General features: G+C 46.4%; 1 protein-coding gene across 1 annotated transcript in view; it reads right to left on the minus strand.

Annotated features, from left to right (window-relative positions):
- rnf121 (ring finger protein 121) overlaps positions 1 to 10,576 on the minus strand; it is a 48,527-nt gene extending 37,951 nt beyond the window's left edge. Inside the window, exon 1 of the mRNA XM_084320142.1 lies at positions 10,465 to 10,576. Coding sequence (XP_084176268.1) covers positions 10,465 to 10,542 — 78 coding nt within the window. The 5' untranslated portion in view covers positions 10,543 to 10,576. The remainder of the gene's footprint in view (positions 1 to 10,464) is intronic.
- Positions 10,577 to 19,228: the final 8,652 nt, after the last annotated feature.

Raw genomic sequence — 19,228 nt, forward strand, 5'->3', positions numbered from 1 at the left:
CCCCATTTGTACATAAGGAGCATTTGGAGTCTTGTTTAAGACCCATTTTGTTCAGTCTTATAGGAGTTAAGTATGTCCTGTGAATATAGTTAAGATTGATTTGTTGATGGTCCGGGTTCCTTGATGCAAGGCGTACATTTGCCCAGGCTTCTTGCCAGTCAAAGTCTATCTCCAGGTCTGGTATATCCCTCCTCCAGACTGAGTCTAGATGTAGGGTTTCATACGAGGCCGTTAGTAATTGATGATAAAAATCTGAAACAAAACCTCTCGATGTCTCTCTTTCATAGAAGAATTTGTGGTATCTGTGGTGTACAATTGGTATCCTTAATGGAACACCGTGAGCCTTCAAACATGCCAATAACTGTGCGTAAAAATAATATGAGGACTTGGTGAGATTAAATTTTTTGCATATCTCATCAAAACTACAAAAACCCTGTTTGTTGAAAACGTCTCCTAATGTGTGTATGCCTTGCTTTTCCCATCTAGGGAATCTTATAGGTTGTTTTCCAATCAAGAGTGCATTGTTATTGAATAAGGGAGTATGATTATGCCATGTATGTGGGATAGAGTCTTTTTTTTGTGTTTCACGCCATATCCGGATTGCATGAGTGATTATGGGGCCAAATTTCCGTTCGCATTGCTTAATTGATAATTTGGTGTACACTATGTCCTTCAGCCTATGTGGAGCTACTATATTTTCTTCTAAATTTCTCCAGGATACTGATGCTTGGGGATCAAACCATGTTGTCAGTGGTCTTAAAGTGTATGCCTTAAAATAGTGGTGGAAATCTGGAAATGCCATACCACCGTCTGCTTTGTTTCTCTGTGCGGTGGATCTTTTTATACGTGGTGGTTTGTTATTCCAAATAAATTTGTATGTGGAGGAGTGTAATTCTTTCCAGTAACCCTTTGGAGGGGGTAACGGTAGCATTGAGCTGAAGAAGTTGATTCTAGGTAGGACGTCCATCTTAATTATTGATATTCGTGCTTGTACTGAGTTTTTAAGTTTTGACCACCTGACAAGGTCGTATTTGATTTTGTTTTGGATTTTTATGTAATTGTGCTTCACCGTTTGGCTTATGGTAGGGAATATTTCAACTCCCAAACATCTAAAGTGTTTTACCATCGGTATCTCTTCTGGGAGGGTTATATTTCTTTTTGCAGGGGCGTTAAGTGGGAGGAAGGCCGACTTCGGCCAATTTATCCTAAATCCCGATAAATCTCCAAAGTCCTCAATCAACTTGAGAATATGCGGCAATGCGGTGTTGGGGTTTTGCATGAACAGTATTACGTCGTCCGCATATAAACTAATTTTGTGTTGTGTGCCCTTGATTACGATTGGTTCTATGGATTGGGATTGTCTTATATATTGTGCTAAAGGCTCTAATGATAGATCGAATAGTCCGGGACTAAGGGGGCAACCCTGTCTGGAAGACCGTGATACTGGAAAGATTTCGGAGGTGATTGTACCTGTTGTAATCATGGCCGATGGGTCTTTGTATAATACTTTAATCATATCAATGAATCCTTTTCCTAACCCCATCCTTTCTAACACTGCCCATAGATACGACCATTCCAACCTGTCAAAAGCTTTCATTGCATCCAGGGACAGCATCGCCTTAGGTGTGTTGTCTTCCTTGTTAGCATCTAGTACGTGTAGTAATCGTCTTATGTTATCAGTGATCAGGCGGCCTCTTATGAAGCCTGTTTGGTCCGGATGAATTAAAGACGTCATATGCTTTTGTAGTCTGATGGCTAATACCTTAGAGTACAGTTTGATATCGGTTCCGAGGAGGCTTAAAGGTCTGTAACTACCGCACTCGGTGGGGTCTTTGTCTTTTTTGAGGAGGACTGTTATGAGTGCAATATTGTCATTCTTATGGAAGTTCCCCTCCTTGACTGAGTATAAAATCATATTTAGTAATAAGGGTCCAATTATGTCCCAACAAGAGAGGTACATTTCTGGTGGGATACCGTCTCTTCCAGGGGCCCTTCCACTTTGCATTTCAGATATGGCCTCCCTAAGTTCATCTAGTGTGATCGGTGTTTCTAACTGTTTAGCGTCATCCTCTGAAAGTTTAGGGAGGTTAATTTGATTAAGATATGTGTCCATCTTGTTTTGATCGAAGGTCGTTTCTGATTTGTATAAGTTGGAGTAGAATTCTTTGAATGTCGTGTTTATTTCTTTGGGTTCTGTAACAAGTCCTTGTTGTGCTCTAATGGTAGTTATATCTGCAAATTTTGCGTTGACTCTTAGTCGCATAGCTAATAGGTGACTTGGTTTGGAACCTTGGGAGTACTGCTGTTGTCTTGTGCTACGTATTTGCAATTCAGATTGTTGTCTGTATATGGCGTTAATCTCTTTTTTTAGTATATTGACTTGATTTTCCAGTTGAACCGAGTTGTTGTATTGCAAAGAATTAAATAACGTTGAGTAAAGTGTTTCCAGTTCAGCCAGTTTTGAGCATCGATTCTTGCGTATTTGGGAGGAAAAGCTATCAGTGAAATCCTTGATCATTCCCTTTGTCGACATCCATAATATTCTGGGGTCCTGCACCGAATTCACATTTATCCGTAGGAATACCGTAAGAGCTTCTTTGATTTGTGTAATGAATTCCTTGTTATTAAGCAGCATCGTGTTAAATCGCCATCTTGGGGCTCGGGATGATAGTATACCAAATGTTCCTTTTAAGAGTAAATAACAGTGATCAGACAATGCATTGGGTATCATTTCCACATCGTAGTTATCAAATAGTCTCGGGGTTGTGAAAACGTAATCTATTCTGGATAATGTATTATGTCTCGCAGATCGACAAGAGTACTTCCGGGTCATGGGGTTGAGTGAACGCCATAAGTCATTTACACCTGTAATCTTCGACCAATCCTTTAATGCATTAGATGCATTTTTTTGTTCATTGGAAAAGGAGGGGTTTGATTTGTCCATCCTTGGGTTCCAAATGGCATTAAAATCCGCACCGATTATAAATGAGTATTCGGGAAGGTCTAACATTGCTCTGGTAAGTGTAGTGAAGAAACTAACTTCGTATAAATTTGGGGCGTATACCGCTACCAACGCTATTTTTCTGTTCTTATGTAAAATCTTAGCTATAGTTATCCGACCATCTGCATCAGACCATACTCCCTTCAATTCAATATTCAACTTCCGTCTAACGACTATGGCTACTCCCCGAGTTCTCGTTCCAAAGGAAGAGTGACTGATGTTATGATATGTGTTGTCCGCTAACATATCTATGTCTTTCTCTAAAATGTGCGTTTCGCTTAGCAGAGCTATGTCCACCTGTTCTTTTTTCATCAGTGTGAGCACGCTTTTTCGTTTGTGTTGTTTATTTATTCCACCAGTGTTCCATATCATTATGTTCAAACTAGCCATAATCTATACATGTTGTTGTATGGTTGTTGGTAATGCAATATTTTTTTTGACGCTTCTATTGAGGCTAATGTGGGCAGGTCTCTAAATGGCTGGAATAAGGAGGAGGTGAACGGAGGGGGGAGGGGGTGAAGTACATAAAACAAAATAACCCTGCCGTCTTGTACAGACGGGTTACACATAAAACACATACGGACCATCCCTAATGGATGGGCTAAAATGATTAACATCGTTCCAGTGAAGCTGAGAGGAGTCCCGCCGCGGGGGAGTAAAAGGCCAATCTATCGAGTGATAAAATCGGCCCCTCTCCGCACACCCCCCCCATCCCCACGCCGTATCAATTGGTAGTAAATAGTTACAAAACCCAACAGTACTGGAGCTTCACTCCTTGTCTGTAGGTGTAATTTCAATCAGATATTTAAAGATAATATAGGCTACTCGCATCCGATAATTTGACCAAAAATAGTATGACCATTTTCTTCTGTTTAATCCCCCCCACCTATTACTACCATTATTTTTGTCCACATATTGTGGCCCTTATGGATTTAAAGGAAAAATTGCAATCAGGAGAAAAATAATAATAATAATAATAATAATAATAATAATAATAATAAACTATGGGAATGAATCATATTTTTTTGTGTATATATTCAAATTGGAGTTACATTGGTCTGTTTGTTTGTCTGAATTGCATGAATACGGTGTAATAAATAATAATAATAATAATAATAATAATAATAATAATAATAATAATAATAATAATAATAATAATAATAATAATAATAAGACAAAGATAGTTGTACCACTGATCTATAATCATGATTTTGAATCCATTGTTTGATATCTGAAGGAGTTAAGAGTATTTAAACCATAAATCACGTGACTAAAGCATATCATGAAACTGTATAGCCCATATCAGATAAAGTGATACAAATTAAATTAAAAGAAAAGAAAAAAAAAAGAAGAAATGTGGGGAGAGCCCGGGAGATTACGGTGACTATAAAAAAAATATCATCCTAACCATGAACTACTGTAGCACTCCATAGGTTATAGATATGCTTGCCATAGTTTTATCCGGACTACTCCATTCCAACTCATTGTGGGGGTTGGGGGAGCCCCAATATTTGTGTCTGAAATCAAAGCTGGACATTTCAATCATAAAAACTAGTCTTTTAATACATAATAATTAATAACCTATACCAGTATAATGTGAAGTGAGCCAGGAAAAAAAAAATGGGGAGGAAAAAAAAAAAAAAAAAAAAAAAAAAAAAAACAAGCAACAAAATGAGAGAGAGAGAGAGAGAGAGAGAGAGAGAGAGAGAGAGAGAGAGAGAGAGAGAGAGAGAGAGAGAGAGAGAGAGAGAGATCTCAGTCCGTTCTGCATGAGCGCATTCCATCAGTCCGATATGTGTTGGGTGGGCAGTACCTTTAATCCCCTTCTTTCAGAAAGTCTTCCGCTTCTTGTGGGGTCTTGAAAGAGTGGTCCTCGCCGTTGTGTGTAATGGTTAGTCTCGAAGGGAAGCGCATTTTAAATCGTATCCCTTTTTTGATGAGCTGATCACACACGGTGTTGTATTTACGTCTTTCCATCCTGGTCTGATAGGAGATGTCTGGTCTGATCAGAAGTTTATTGCCCTCGTAGTTCAGTACGCCTTTCGCCCGTGCTGCTGTCATAATTCGTTGTGCATCTCGCATGGTTTGAAATTTTATGACCACAGGTCTGGTTTTATCAGGCTGGATGTTTCCTGCAGCCCTGCGACACCTGTCAATCTTCACACTGCCTTTTTCTGTATCGATATTAAGCAGAGTTGGAAGCCAGGTCTCGAAGAATTTAACAGGTTGTGTGCCCTCTGTCCCCTCTTTCAAACCCATAATACAAACGCTTTCACGTCGGCTTTGATTGTCGGCATCTTCCGCCCGCTGTTGCAAAGTCGTCACTGTTTTTTCCAGCTTTTTCAGTCTGTTTTCTATTGTTGATGAGTTGTCCTCGGCCGCTGAGATGCGGGATTCCGCCTCTGTAATGCGTTTGGTATTGTCTGACAGTCGGCTATTAAAGCCCTCCAGTGTTGCAGTCAGGGCAGTAAGCTTTAGGTCCATCAGGGCACTTAACTTTTCAGTCACATCGCGAACCACACGGGCAGCGATGTTTTCCCATTTACTTTCCTCGTCGCAGCCACCCGCAGCGCCAGGTTCAAGTTCAACGTCGGCGTCGTCCTGTTTGTTTGTCGCTGAGCGAGTTTCAATTGTGGCGCGTCCTTGTCCTTTCTTCTTCTTTTCCTCGTTGGTTGACATTATTAGGGTTACTTCAACTCTACCATGGATTAAAACTTTGTTGACTATAAGTAGTGTTTAAACTAACATTTTCTCGGTGGGGTTTGGGGAGAACAGCAGAAGCGTCTCTCTCACACTGACGTCATCACCGGAAGTTCTTCTGAGGAGAGTGACTTTGAGGAATTTAAACGTCGCAAACTAATCTTGTTGGCCGTTTTCTATATCTCTCCTGCCTCGGTGTCTCTGCCTGCGCGAGGAGCGGGCTGTGCTCACACACACACACTCACTCACACACACACACAGGTGCTGCCGAGTACAGACAGCTCTGCTCCCATCATGGCGGACAGAACGAAACGTTCAAAAGTCTGGGTCTATTTTACTAAAGTCGATGCCGACAACGCTCGTTGCCACAAGTGCAACAAGACATTTGCCAGTAATGTATAAGCGCTGGTACTTGTCAATGTGGCTGGCGGGGAACTAACGTTAGCCCCGAGTAGAATAATGGCTGACAATCCGGAAGTAAATAAACGAATGAGAGCTTCGACTACGTCACAGCCAAGAAAGGGAGCGCTGGATTTGTGAAAAACTCCCTGTTCCTAAACCACACGCTATCAGTCGTACCACAGTACTGGCAAAACGGGAGGAGGCTATAATAAAAACAAGCTCCCTTCATCCAAATCCACCCACACCGGATTTCTTTTAACCAAAAAATGTATTATATATTATCGGAGCTATCAATAACGTTATCGGGTTTATCGGGATGACGTCATAATTGCTGATATCGGCCCGATAATTATCGTGCATCCTAGGGCTGGGCGATAAAACGATAAATATCGCGATAAATGATTTCCTCGAAATAAACATGGTCGCAAAGTTTTGATATATCGATTTTCCAAGCTTGGATATGAGCACACGCACTAACAACCAATCAGTGAAGGAGATGGCCGACAGCGGAAGGAGACCCGGAGGTAGGACTCAACAACAAGGCTGGCTAGGCTAATTAGCTTGCACAGCGCTATTTTATATATTTACGTGCCGAGTATGTGTGTGGCGTGAATTCTGATGCCACGGTTATAGTAGTGTGTGGTATATATACGGTGGACGTCGTTGCAATGTATTGGGGCGGAACAAGAGTATTTTAGGGATATATTTAGTACTTTGTCATGGGATACACTGCTCGCTCTGGCTAACTGCTAACGTGCGCGGACTGATGACGACATCAACTAGAGACATTCGCAGCAGAAAAACAAGTTTATTAATAGCCCGTCCATCGGCGCTGGGCATAATAAGTTCAATATCGTTGATGTTGGATAACAGTTCCATGGTGAGTTGTACCATCATATTGCTGATGTTAGATAACAGTTCCATGGTGATTTGTACAATCATATTGCTGTGATGTAGATTATAACAGTTCCATGGTGAGTTGTACATCATATTGCTGTGATGTAGGGGTGGACGGTATGGTCTAAAATTTATATCACGGTATAATTTGAAGCATAGACGGTAACGGTATATATCACAGTATCAGTGTTTCCGTTAGAATAATTTTTTTTGCCTGATAGGCAGGCTATATAAAGAATGACATCCTCAAGGCATGTAGATTTATAATATTTTAACTTAAAACTAGGCTACTTTTGCGTATAAAGTCATTATATTCCAAATAAAATAAGTCCCGAGTCGAGACTCCGTGCTGCTCCCATTGCAACAGCGGGGCTGGATACTGGATTTTGCTAGAAGCATATGTAGCTGCAGAGCCGCAGAGCCAGGGGCTCTTTCAGGTCAATTCAGGGCAATTCAGCCGTTGGGTGGGGGGCGCTGTTGAGCGGCCTGTGACCAGACCTGAAAGAGCCCCTGGCTCTGCGGCTCTGCAGCTGCATGCTATTTCGCAAATCCACTGCTGCTCTAGCCGTCCTCCCGGCTCCGCTGCAGCCATCGTTATCATAACACTACACACATCATAATGTTTACAGCAAACTGTAGTTGATCACCAGGTATGTTTTATTAACGTAGAATAATTCATATAAGAAAAACGATAGGTAAGATCTCTTACCTTTCTCCACTGGTTAAAAATGCCAGGAACTGAAATTGAAACTTGCTGTGCGCCGCGGTGATATGTGTTTATTATGAAATGACAATTGCGTGTTGACTGCGGCCACTGCGCGAAGCCTCCTAAATAACTTTTTCCAGTTTGCACATATCTATTATCTATGACTAATTCTATCTATTTTTAGGGGCAAATGCGATTGAAATAGTCGCGCTGTGGTTACATGACGACGACGTCATTGCTATTTTAGAGCTTCTCTACCGGTTACACGGTATAGTCAAAATCCATACCGTAGAGCAAATTCATACCGTTTATACCGTATACCGTTTATACCGTCCACCCCTACTGTGATGTTAGATAACAGTTCCATGGTGAGTTGTACATCATATTGCTGTGATGTTACTTAGATCATAATAATAATGCAGGACCTGCTCAGAGGTCTTTAATTGGCATTGGCTATTATCCACAACACGCACACACCGGAACACACACGCATGCATTGTCTGTAGGATCGCTGATGCGATTCGTCTCTGCGATTAACCCATCCCGTCGTCCTTCCCCCCAAGGGCAGCCGGGAGCAGACAGGCGTCAACGTGAGCCGCGCCAGGGGACCAATCCAAGTGCTCCTGTCCGTCTTCGTCAAGGACGCCACAGCGTTAGCGATCTGTTGTTGTGCATGTTTTTCCATTGGGTTTATCTTATCGGGGGGGAAACTCTTGCGAGCACGGGGAGAACATGCAAACTCCACACAGAAAGGCCTGGGAGATACCCCACCTGGGTACCTGGCATCATGGAAACCTGGTCCCCAAGCGGGAATCGAACCCTGGACCTTCTTGCTGTGAGGCGACAGTGTTAACCACTACACCACCGTGCCGCTTAGATAACAGTTCCATGGTGAGTTGTACCATCATATTGCTGTGATGTTAGATAACAGTTCCATGGTGAGTTGTACCATCATATTGCTGTGATGTTAGATAACTAGCCTACATGTTACACTTAGCCATATTCCTCACTGGCTCGGTTCCTCTGTACTGCACTTTCTTTGATAGCCTGTGTGACTGCCATTGAACTATCTAAACTGGTCTATTTGTAGATCTATGTAGATCTATGCAGACAACAATTTCAGCAGCTCTACACCCAGATGCTAATTACTGCACGAACAGGCCATTTCAGTTCTCCTTTAAGGTAGGGAACGGATAATACCCATTTCCACACGCCTCCTGCTTTCAGTTCACCCACAAGACCAGGCCATTTGTACTATAAATGGATCATTAGTCTTCCACTAGAGCTGGGTATCAGCACTGATTAGTGATGATGATTACCCCATTTGATTTTGATTCACAAGGTACAGATTTGATTCAGATTAATTAAAATTTGATATCGTTTCAATTAAGCTTGACGGTGCTGGTTTCAATTAAGCTAGACGGTGCTGGTTTCATTTTGGTGAACTGTAGTAGAACTGCAGTCGTTCCAACAGAAAGTCTGTGCAAGGTAAACTAGAGATCTGAAGGATAGGAAGCATGCTAGAACTAATGTTTAGCCAAAAACAACAAACATCCCCTGAAAAAAGGGCACATATTTTCAATTATTAGAAGAATAGATTAGATGTGATTAAAATGTAAATGTTTTTCAGTTTACCCTGCCCATATCTTCCATGGTCGAATGCAAATATGACAGGTGTTGTTCTTACGCGTTAAATTGGACACTTCAATCACCCATTTATTGCTCAATGTGGGTCGCAGTGGCACAAGATGTGGTGTCCAATTCTGTCTCTTCTTGCTCTATACATTTAACATTTGGATTATGGGGGGGGGGGGGGTCCACCATACTAGGTTTCCTACATCCACTTAAAAAAAAATTACATTCCCTAAACGGGGAGCATGACGCATGAATACTGATTGGCAACCGATTAGAATGTGCCATGACCCCCCCTCACCCCATTGACCACATTAGCATGCTTAACATGTTTCAAACCAATGCCAACTTTTTCTGCTTCCAATATACATTCACACACAAGTGCATGAAGAGCTTTTAGACTAGTCTTCTGTTTATTTGTTGGTTTGTTTATCTCACTAATAATACCCTCATACCAATGTGGCTCTAATTTTCACAAGTGGACATCCTGAAGATGATGCAGGCCTAACCATTACTACTGTAGCTAGAATTCTGGCCAAACATTTGACAATACCCCATCATCAGTCTTTGAAGAATTTATATAAATTACGCCACAGAGTTTATGACTTTCCGTGCATGTAGATGTGTCGAACTATAACGCAGCCAACTATGCCCGTTTATTCACTCAAACATCACACAACGTAGCTACCTGACTAGCCGGCGAGCTCATAAATGATTGGCCCAAGAATTTAGCCAGCTAGGAAAATCAACGTTGGGCAGCGAAGCTAACGTTAGCCAGCTACTGGCCGAGGGCGTTAACACGACTAAGTTGCAGTACAGAATAGACATGTATAATAAATTAAAACAAATGCTTTCAATGTGCGTGAATATAGCGCACACCCGTTTCAAGAGAACAGATGACAAAATAGCCCTGTTCGCATTGCTAATACGTGTTAGCAATGTCGGTCTTGGTCCTCCTGACCCTAATGTAATCCAGTAGGACGGTTAGATGGAGCTAACTGTTAGCTTCAGGGCTATATCACCGTGCAACGGCTAGTAGCCGGCAAGATAAATATAATTTCACGACGGGAGCCGTTTATATCCGTTTATCTCAGCACGTGCAATCGTTTAGCATGTCGTTTCTAACCTGATTCAATTCATCGTGATGTCCCAATCCATGGTCGTGTTCTACACCATCTACCTCCACCTCAAACACCCCTGCCATCTTTGGCCGGGGATAACTAGCTAGCTTGCTACGAAAGCGAATTCATTTCCGGGTTTGTCGGGTAGCGGATTTATCTTTTCAAAATAAAGGTCGTAAGGTTTTATCAGACTTTGTATGTTAAACTGGTTATGCTGTAAACATAATTTAATCGAGACTGTTGTGTATTTTACTGTATACATATTTATATTTAGCGTATATATATGTATCCACATATGTCTGTACATCCACAAATCATGTCAAACCCAGATTCGGCTCAAACAAGGGATTAAACACGTTTTGCAATTATGCATGAATGAATGAATGAATGAAAACTTTATTTAACAGATTGCAGAATGGGTACAATACAGTACGGCTCAATACATACAATTGTTAAGGGGATGCAGACCTGAGAAAGACGTTTGTCTTGTTTCCATCAGGGTCCCCCATTTTCAATTCATATAGACATATATGACATACATGACATACAGATAGTCAGTACTGCTACATCTATACATTTATGACATACCAGATTTGCAAATACAGTACTGTTTGTGATACAGAAGGAGTCAAGAAAAGGGAGTATATACATTTGACGTAGAAACTGTACATTGGAGGAGGTTGGGTGGGGGGGGTTGGGTACATTGGGATATTGACAACCATACTGGGTAATTTACATTGGAGGTGGTTGGGGGGGGGGGGGGGCACACTGTAGCCACATCAATGCCACATCAATGTGGAACGCCCTACCCAAAGCTGTAAAGGAATGTGAATCACTACCCACTTTCAAAACCACTCTCAAAGAACACCTACAGGAGACTGCAATTCGAAACTGGCCCCTGTAAATGTCCTAACCCAACCCCCTCCAATGTACAGTAATTTACCTAGTATGGTTTTGTCAATATTCCAATGTACAGGTTTGCTTGTTTGTACAGTGTCCCCCCCCCAACCCCCTCCAATGTACAGTAAATTACCTAGTATGGTTGTCAATATTCCAATGTACAGTTTTGCTTGTACAGTTGTACAAGCAAACCTCCTACTCAACCCCCCCCCCCACCCAACCCCACCCAACCTCCTCCAATGTACAGTTTTTACGTCAAATGGATATACTCCCTTTTCTGGACTCTTTTTGTATCGCAAACAGTACTGCATTTGCAAATCTGGTATGTCATAAATGTATAGATGTAGCAGTACTGTCTATCTGTATGTCATGTATGTCATTGTCATATATGTCCTGATGAATTGAAAATGGGGGACCCTGATGTAAACAAGACGAAAGTCTTTCTCTGATCTGCATTCCCTTAACAATTGTGTGTATTGAGCTGTACTGTATTGTACCCATTCTGCAATCTGTTAATAAAGTTTTCAATCAATCAATCAATCAATCAATCAATCAATCATCCTTTTCCATATCTGTACAATACATATCCCTGGCACTGTACTGTTACATTTGCACTCTTTATCTGGTTGGATGCCACATTTATTTTCGTTGAACTGTGCTTGTTCTGTATAATGGCAATACATTTTAATCTAATCTGATCTAATCTAATCTGATCTGATCTGATCTGATCTGATCTGATCTGATTTGATCGAATCTAATCTAATCTAATCTAATCTAATCAATCTACTTTTATTGTCTTTTATACCTATTCTTATGTCTGCATTTATACATTGTTTTTATTCTGTCGAATGTATGTTGATTTTATGCCCATGTTCATTTTGTGCTACTTGCTGTGGGGCACTTTGTGTGAGGTTTCTGTCCTTGCCTTCTCACTCGTTCTGTTCCTTTAACCACCCTCGCTTTGTTTTCATTCATTTTTTCTGTCAAGTATTTCAATTCCCTCGTTCACACGTTTCTCCCCGCTGACGTCATCTGAGACGTCGCTGATTGGTTCCCTCACTTCCCCACGCTTTTCAATCACATTCCCCAGCTGTCACTGCCTTTCAATCAATCGATCCCTCATTATTTATACCCCGTTTTCCCCACCCTAAGTTGTTGGTTCGTCTTGATTTGTCGCTGGATGTTTTTCCCCGTTGCTTCTGTTTCACTGTGCTAATCTCCAGGAATTCCTAGAAGCCTTCGCTTGGATACCTGCTCCGTGGCGCGCGCTCGCCTCCACTGTTTGTTCCTGTTCCTTTACGCAGCTCGTCTGGGTGAGTTTTTCTAGACTGACTGTCTTGACCTAATTCCGATTTTCGTGTGTAACCTTTACACTGAAGTCTACCACCTTTTGTCAGACAGTCACTCACCCAGCCATTTAACGTTTTTGCTCTTTCCTTTATGGAATAATATTTTGGGATCTTCCACCTCCCACTGTGTATTTACACGAAGATATTATTTCACATTTGGACTGTGTTTGGATTTTTGCTCACTGTGTATTTACACGAAGATATTGTTTCACATTTGGACTGTGTTGGATTTTTGCTCACTGTGTATTTACACGAAGATAGTATTTCACAATTGGACGGTGTTTGGATTTTTGCTCACTGTGTGTTTACATGAAGATATTCACTTGGGCTGTTTTTGGAATATTGCTCATCACTGTGTTGTTTAACACGAAGAATATAACACCCTGTCCTCCAGCTCGTTTCAAGTCTGCTCTGTCACTGACCCGTTCCCTCTCTCCCTCTCTCGGTCTTGCACAACATCTGAGAGGTCCGCCGTGAGAGTCTGCAGAGCGGTACAGAGGTCTGCTCCTGCTTCCCAAGACTACCCTTCCGGGAGAAGCTGCAGAGCAGCAGAACTTTGCCCCTTGTTCATTGTACCTGTTTCTTGTTGACCTGCTTTCCCTGTTTCACTTATTCTAGTCACCAAATAAACAAGCCCTTGTATTTGGCAACTCTGAATCCAACTCTCTTGTGTCGTTGCGTTTGGGGTCGGTGTCAAACCATAACATTACGAACCAACCATGACGACCCCAGCCGACACAGAGGGGGTCAGAACCGCACTTGCATTTCAAGTCGAGTTGACCAGGGATCACGGTCTCCAACTAGAGCGGGCTGCGGCTGCGGTGCAGAACCTCAGGGACCAGGTCCTGCCTATGCAGGGTTCAATGGCCGCTATGGCGGGACAACAGTCCGAGATTCTCGCCCAGCTTAACTCGCTGGGCGACGCCGTTAATACTTTTCATCTCTCACACCCTCCAGGAACATTCCCCGCAGCCCCAGCAGATCTCGCACCTCGGGAACCCCTTCTCTCCGTCCCACGGCTGTTTGACGGTAATCCCGAGGAGTGTGCCACATTCATCATGCAATGTGAGTTGGTCTTCCGTCATCAGCCAAGCCGTTTTTCAGCTCATGGGTCCCGAGTGGCTTATATAACCAACCTACTTTCAGGCCATGCTGCCCAGTGGGTCACATCCTCCTGGGCAATGGAAGCAGATTTTTTGTTCTCCTACCCAGACTTTGTGGCGGAGCTCCGCAGAGTGTTCCACCATCCAGCCCGAGGTCTGGACCCTGGAGCCCGGTTGGGGACCTTCCGGCAAGGGAGCAGCAGGGTGACGGACTATGTCATGGAGTTTCGACTGGCGGCGGTGGAGAGCGGATGGAACGAACCTGCTCTTCGCCTAACCTTCATAAGGGGGCTCAGTGACGCAGTCCGGGACCAGCTCGCTACCAGGGAGGTGCCCGACTCCCTCGAGGAGCTGTTTAGCCTTGTCATCCGTATTGACGGACGCCTCCTGGAGAGAAGGCGCGAGAGGGCCCGACTGTCACCTCCTGAAGCACCCCGGACTCCTGGACGCCCCGTCCCCAACACTACTGTGGGTAACAGGCTTCCCCGTCCGGTGCGCGAGGAGGAACCCATGCAGCTGGGACGCTCTCATCTGAGCCAGGCGGAGCGTCAGGCAAGGCTCAGGTCCGGTCTCTGCCTCTACTGCGGAGGTGCGGGACACCGTATCGCCGACTGCCCTACCCGGCCAAAAGATCGGGCTCACCAAGACCCCGGGAGATCCTGGTGAGCCGTTTTTCCCATTCCCAGCGCCGCGCACCACCTGACCATCTGTTGAGCGTCACCCTGGCCTGGGGGGACCAACGTGCCACGGTGGAGGCCCTCATCGACTCTGGGGCAGACGAGAACTTCCTCGACTTCGAGTTTGCCACCCAAGCCAACATACCTCTTGAGGCCCTTGTGAGGCCCTTGGAGATCTTTTCGTTGGACCAACACCGCCTGGCCGACATCTCTCAACGGACCGGCCCAGTCTTGCTGACCATTGCTGGTAACCACGTAGAGAGGATCCAGTTCCTCATTACCCAATCCCCCCTTGTCCCGGTGGTCCTGGGTAGGCCCTGGCTCGCGCTGCACGAGCCCCACATCGCCTGGGCCTCCGGTACCATCAGGGGCTGGAGCTCCTCCTGTCACGCCCGCTGTCTACAGGCGGCGTCTTGTCCCCCGCCCCGGAGACCGGCTGGTGAGTTGCCCCCGGATCCCTCGTCCGTTCCTCCCGAGTACCACGACCTCATGGAGGTATTCAGTAAGACCAGGGCTCAGTCCCTTCCACCTCACCGCCCCTATGACTGCGCCATCAACCTCCGCCAAGGGGCTCCCCTTCCCGGCAGCCGCCTCTACAGTCTGACTGCCCCGGAGAAGAAGGCGATGGATCTCTACATCTCTGAGTCATTGGAAGCAGGACTCATTCGGCCTTCCTCCTCCCCGGTGGCGGCCGGGTTCTTCTTTGTTGGAAAGAAGGATGGGGACCTGCGACCCTGCATCGACTATCGTCAGCTCAACGAGATCACCATCAAGAACAAATACCCCCTACCTCTCATGAGCTCCACCTTCGAGCCACTGACCCAGGCCTCGTTCTTCACCAAGCTGGATCTCCGAAGTGCCTATCATCTTGTCCGTATCCGTGAGGGCGATGAATGGAAGACCGCCTTCAAGACCCCCAGGGGCCACTATGAGTACCTTGTGATGCCGTTCGGTCTCACCAACGCCCCGGCGGTATTCCAGGCACTCATGAACGATGTCCTCCGTGACATGCTGGAGGTGTTCGTGGTGGTGTACCTGGACGACATTCTTATCTTTTCCAGGACCCTCGAGGAACACATCCTGCATGTCCGCCGGGTGCTGGAGCGCCTCCTCCACAATCGGCTCTTCGTCAAGGCGGAGAAGTGCCGTTTCCACTCCAACTCCGTCGACTACCTGGGCTTCATCGTGGAGAAGGGCTTGACCCGAGCGGATCCTCGCAAGATCCAGGCTGTGGAGGATTGGCCGGAACCCACCACTCGGAAGGAGCTACAGAGTTTCCTCGGGTTCGCAAACTTCTACCGAAGGTTCATCCGGAACTACAGCCAAGTGGCGGAGCCTCTTACCAAGCTGACCTCCCCCGCTCTGCCGTTCGACTGGTCCCCAGCGGCATGCGCTGCGTTCCGCTCCCTCAAGAGAAGGTTCACTTCCGCTCCTATCCTGCTCCACCCTGACCCCGAGAGACAGTTCATCGTGGAGGTGGACGCCTCGGATTCTGGCCTGGGCGCTGTCCTATCCCAGCGTTCTCCTTCCGACCAGAAGGTACATCCTTGCGCCTTCTACTCGCGTCGCTTCCTCCCCGCCGAGAGGAACTACGACACCGGCAATCGGGAGCTACTGGCGGTCGTGGCGGCTCTGGAGGAGTGGCGTCATTGGCTAGAGGGTGCCGAGGAGCCTTTTACCATCTGGACGGACCACAAGAACCTAACGTTCATCCGCGCTTCCAGGCGCCTCAACGGTCGGCAGGCGAGATGGGCCAGTTTCCTCAGTCGGTTCGACTTCTCGCTGACCTTCCGCCCCGGTTCCCGCAACACGAAGGCCGACTCCCTGTCCCGGATGCACTCCAAGGGGGCTCCACCCTCTGAGGACCCATCTCCCATCATCCCGGAGGCCCGAGTGGTTGGAGCCATCACCTTGGGCATCGAGGGTGTGGTGAGGCGTGCCCTACGCTTCCAACGTGCTCCAAGCAACGTCCCTAGGAGCCGTCTCTTCGTCCCTGACTCTGTCCGGTCCCAGGTACTGCTGTGGGGCCATACCAGCCGGTTCGCCTGCCACCCAGGCGTCCATCGCACGTTCTCCTTCCTGGCTCGTCGTTTCTGGTGGCCCACCATGCGAAACGACGTCAAGGAGTTCGTATTGGCCTGCGCGGTCTGTGCCCGCAGCAAGGCCTCTCACCAGGCACCCTCCGGGCTCTTGCAGCCACTTCCCGTTCCAAGCCGTCCGTGGTCACATGTGGCGCTCGACTTCGTCACTGGACTACCCTCCTCCCAGGGGAACACCTGCCTTCTGACCGTGGTGGATCGATTCAGCAAGGGGGTCCACCTCGTGGCCCTCTCCAAGCTTCCCTCAGCAGCCGAGACGGCGGACCTCCTGACGCACCACGTGTTCCGCCTTCACGGTTTCCCCCAGGACATCGTCTCTGACCGGGGGCCCCAGTTCACCTCCCAGGTTTGGCGGGCTTTCTGCAAGGGATTGGGGGCAACGGTCAGTCTCTCCTCCGGCTACCATCCCCAGACAAACGGGCAGACGGAGAGGATGAACCAGAGCGTGGAGTCTGCTCTTCGGTGTGTGGCAGCCGAGAGGCCGGCATCCTGGAGTCGTTTCCTTCCCTGGGTTGAATACTCGATCAACTCAATGGTCAGTTCCGCCACCGGCCTCTCCCCCTTTGAGGCCTCCCTAGGCTACCAGCCCCCTCTTTTTCCCGCACTGGAGACGGAAGTGGCAGTTCCCTCCGTGCAGGTCCACCTCGACCGCTGCCGTCGCGTTTGGGAGATCACCAGGACCGCGCTGCTCCGGACGTCTGAGCGCGCCTGTCGTGGTGCCGACCGGCGCCGGGTTCCCGCGCCGACTTACCGCCCTGGGCAGAGGGTGTGGCTCTCCGCGAAGGACCTCCCGCTACGGTCCTCGGCCAAGAAGCTCAACCCTCGCTTCGTCGGTCCTTTCGAGGTCCTGAAGGTACTCAGTCCGGCGGCCCTGCGCCTGAAGCTTCCTGCATCCATGCACATCCACCCCGTGTTCCATGTCTCCCGGGTTAAGCCCGTCTCCCTCAGTCCCCTTATGCCTCCGGCTCCTGATCCACCGCCTCCTGTGCTAGTGGATGGTCACCCCCAGTGGCAGGTCCGCCGGTTGATGGGCGTTCGTCGGCGGGGCCGGGGATTCCAATACCTGGTGGACTGGGAGGGTTACGGCCCTGAGGAGCGTAGCTGGGTCTCCCGGCAGCTCATCGTGGATCCCGGCTTGATCACCGACTTCCATCGGGCCCATCCTGACGAGCCGGGTCGGCCTGGTCGCCGGGCGGCTCCCGTTGAGGGGGGGGTACTGTGAGGTTTCTGTCCTTGCCTTCTCACTCGTTCTGTTCCTTTAACCACCCTCGCTTTGTTTTCATTCATTTTTTCTGTCAAGTATTTCAATTCCCTCGTTCACACGTTTCTCCCCGCTGACGTCATCTGAGACGTCGCTGATTGGTTCCCTCACTTCCCCACGCTTTTCAATCACATTCCCCAGCTGTCACTGCCTTTCAATCAATCGATCCCTCATTATTTATACCCCGTTTTCCCCACCCTAAGTTGTTGGTTCGTCTTGATTTGTCGCTGGATGTTTTTCCCCGTTGCTTCTGTTTCACTGTGCTAATCTCCAGGAATTCCTAGAAGCCTTCGCTTGGATACCTGCTCCGTGGCGCGCGCTCGCCTCCACTGTTTGTTCCTGTTCCTTTACGCAGCTCGTCTGGGTGAGTTTTTCTAGACTGACTGTCTTGACCTAATTCCGATTTTCGTGTGTAACCTTTACACTGAAGTCTACCACCTTTTGTCAGACAGTCACTCACCCAGCCATTTAACGTTTTTGCTCTTTCCTTTATGGAATAATATTTTGGGATCTTCCACCTCCCACTGTGTATTTACACGAAGATATTATTTCACATTTGGACTGTGTTTGGATTTTTGCTCACTGTGTATTTACACGAAGATATTGTTTCACATTTGGACTGTGTTGGATTTTTGCTCACTGTGTATTTACACGAAGATAGTATTTCACAATTGGACGGTGTTTGGATTTTTGCTCACTGTGTGTTTACATGAAGATATTCACTTGGGCTGTTTTTGGAATATTGCTCATCACTGTGTTGTTTAACACGAAGAATATAACACCCTGTCCTCCAGCTCGTTTCAAGTCTGCTCTGTCACTGACCCGTTCCCTCTCTCCCTCTCTCGGTCTTGCACAACATCTGAGAGGTCCGCCGTGAGAGTCTGCAGAGCGGTACAGAGGTCTGCTCCTGCTTCCCAAGACTACCCTTCCGGGAGAAGCTGCAGAGCAGCAGAACTTTGCCCCTTGTTCATTGTACCTGTTTCTTGTTGACCTGCTTTCCCTGTTTCACTTATTCTAGTCACCAAATAAACAAGCCCTTGTATTTGGCAACTCTGAATCCAACTCTCTTGTGTCGTTGCGTTTGGGGTCGGTGTCAAACCATAACACTTTGGGCTGCAGTCCATATGTGAAGGGTGCTATATAGATACAGTTGTTATTATTTATTATTATTATTATATTATAAAAAATATATATGCATTGAAATGTCTGTATATCTCGACAACATTGAAAATGAGGGTGACCTCAATTGTCCTTTTCGAGAATAAATAAAGGTTTGAATAGAATAGAATAGAATAGAAATACTTTTATTATCCTGTGGGAAATTTGACACTGCAAATCGCTCAACATTTAAACATTTAGACAGAACAGGTCACGAATTAG

This window comes from Notolepis coatsorum (assembly GCF_963971535.1).
Source record: "Notolepis coatsorum genome assembly, chromosome: 8".
NCBI lineage: Eukaryota > Metazoa > Chordata > Actinopteri > Aulopiformes > Paralepididae > Notolepis > Notolepis coatsorum.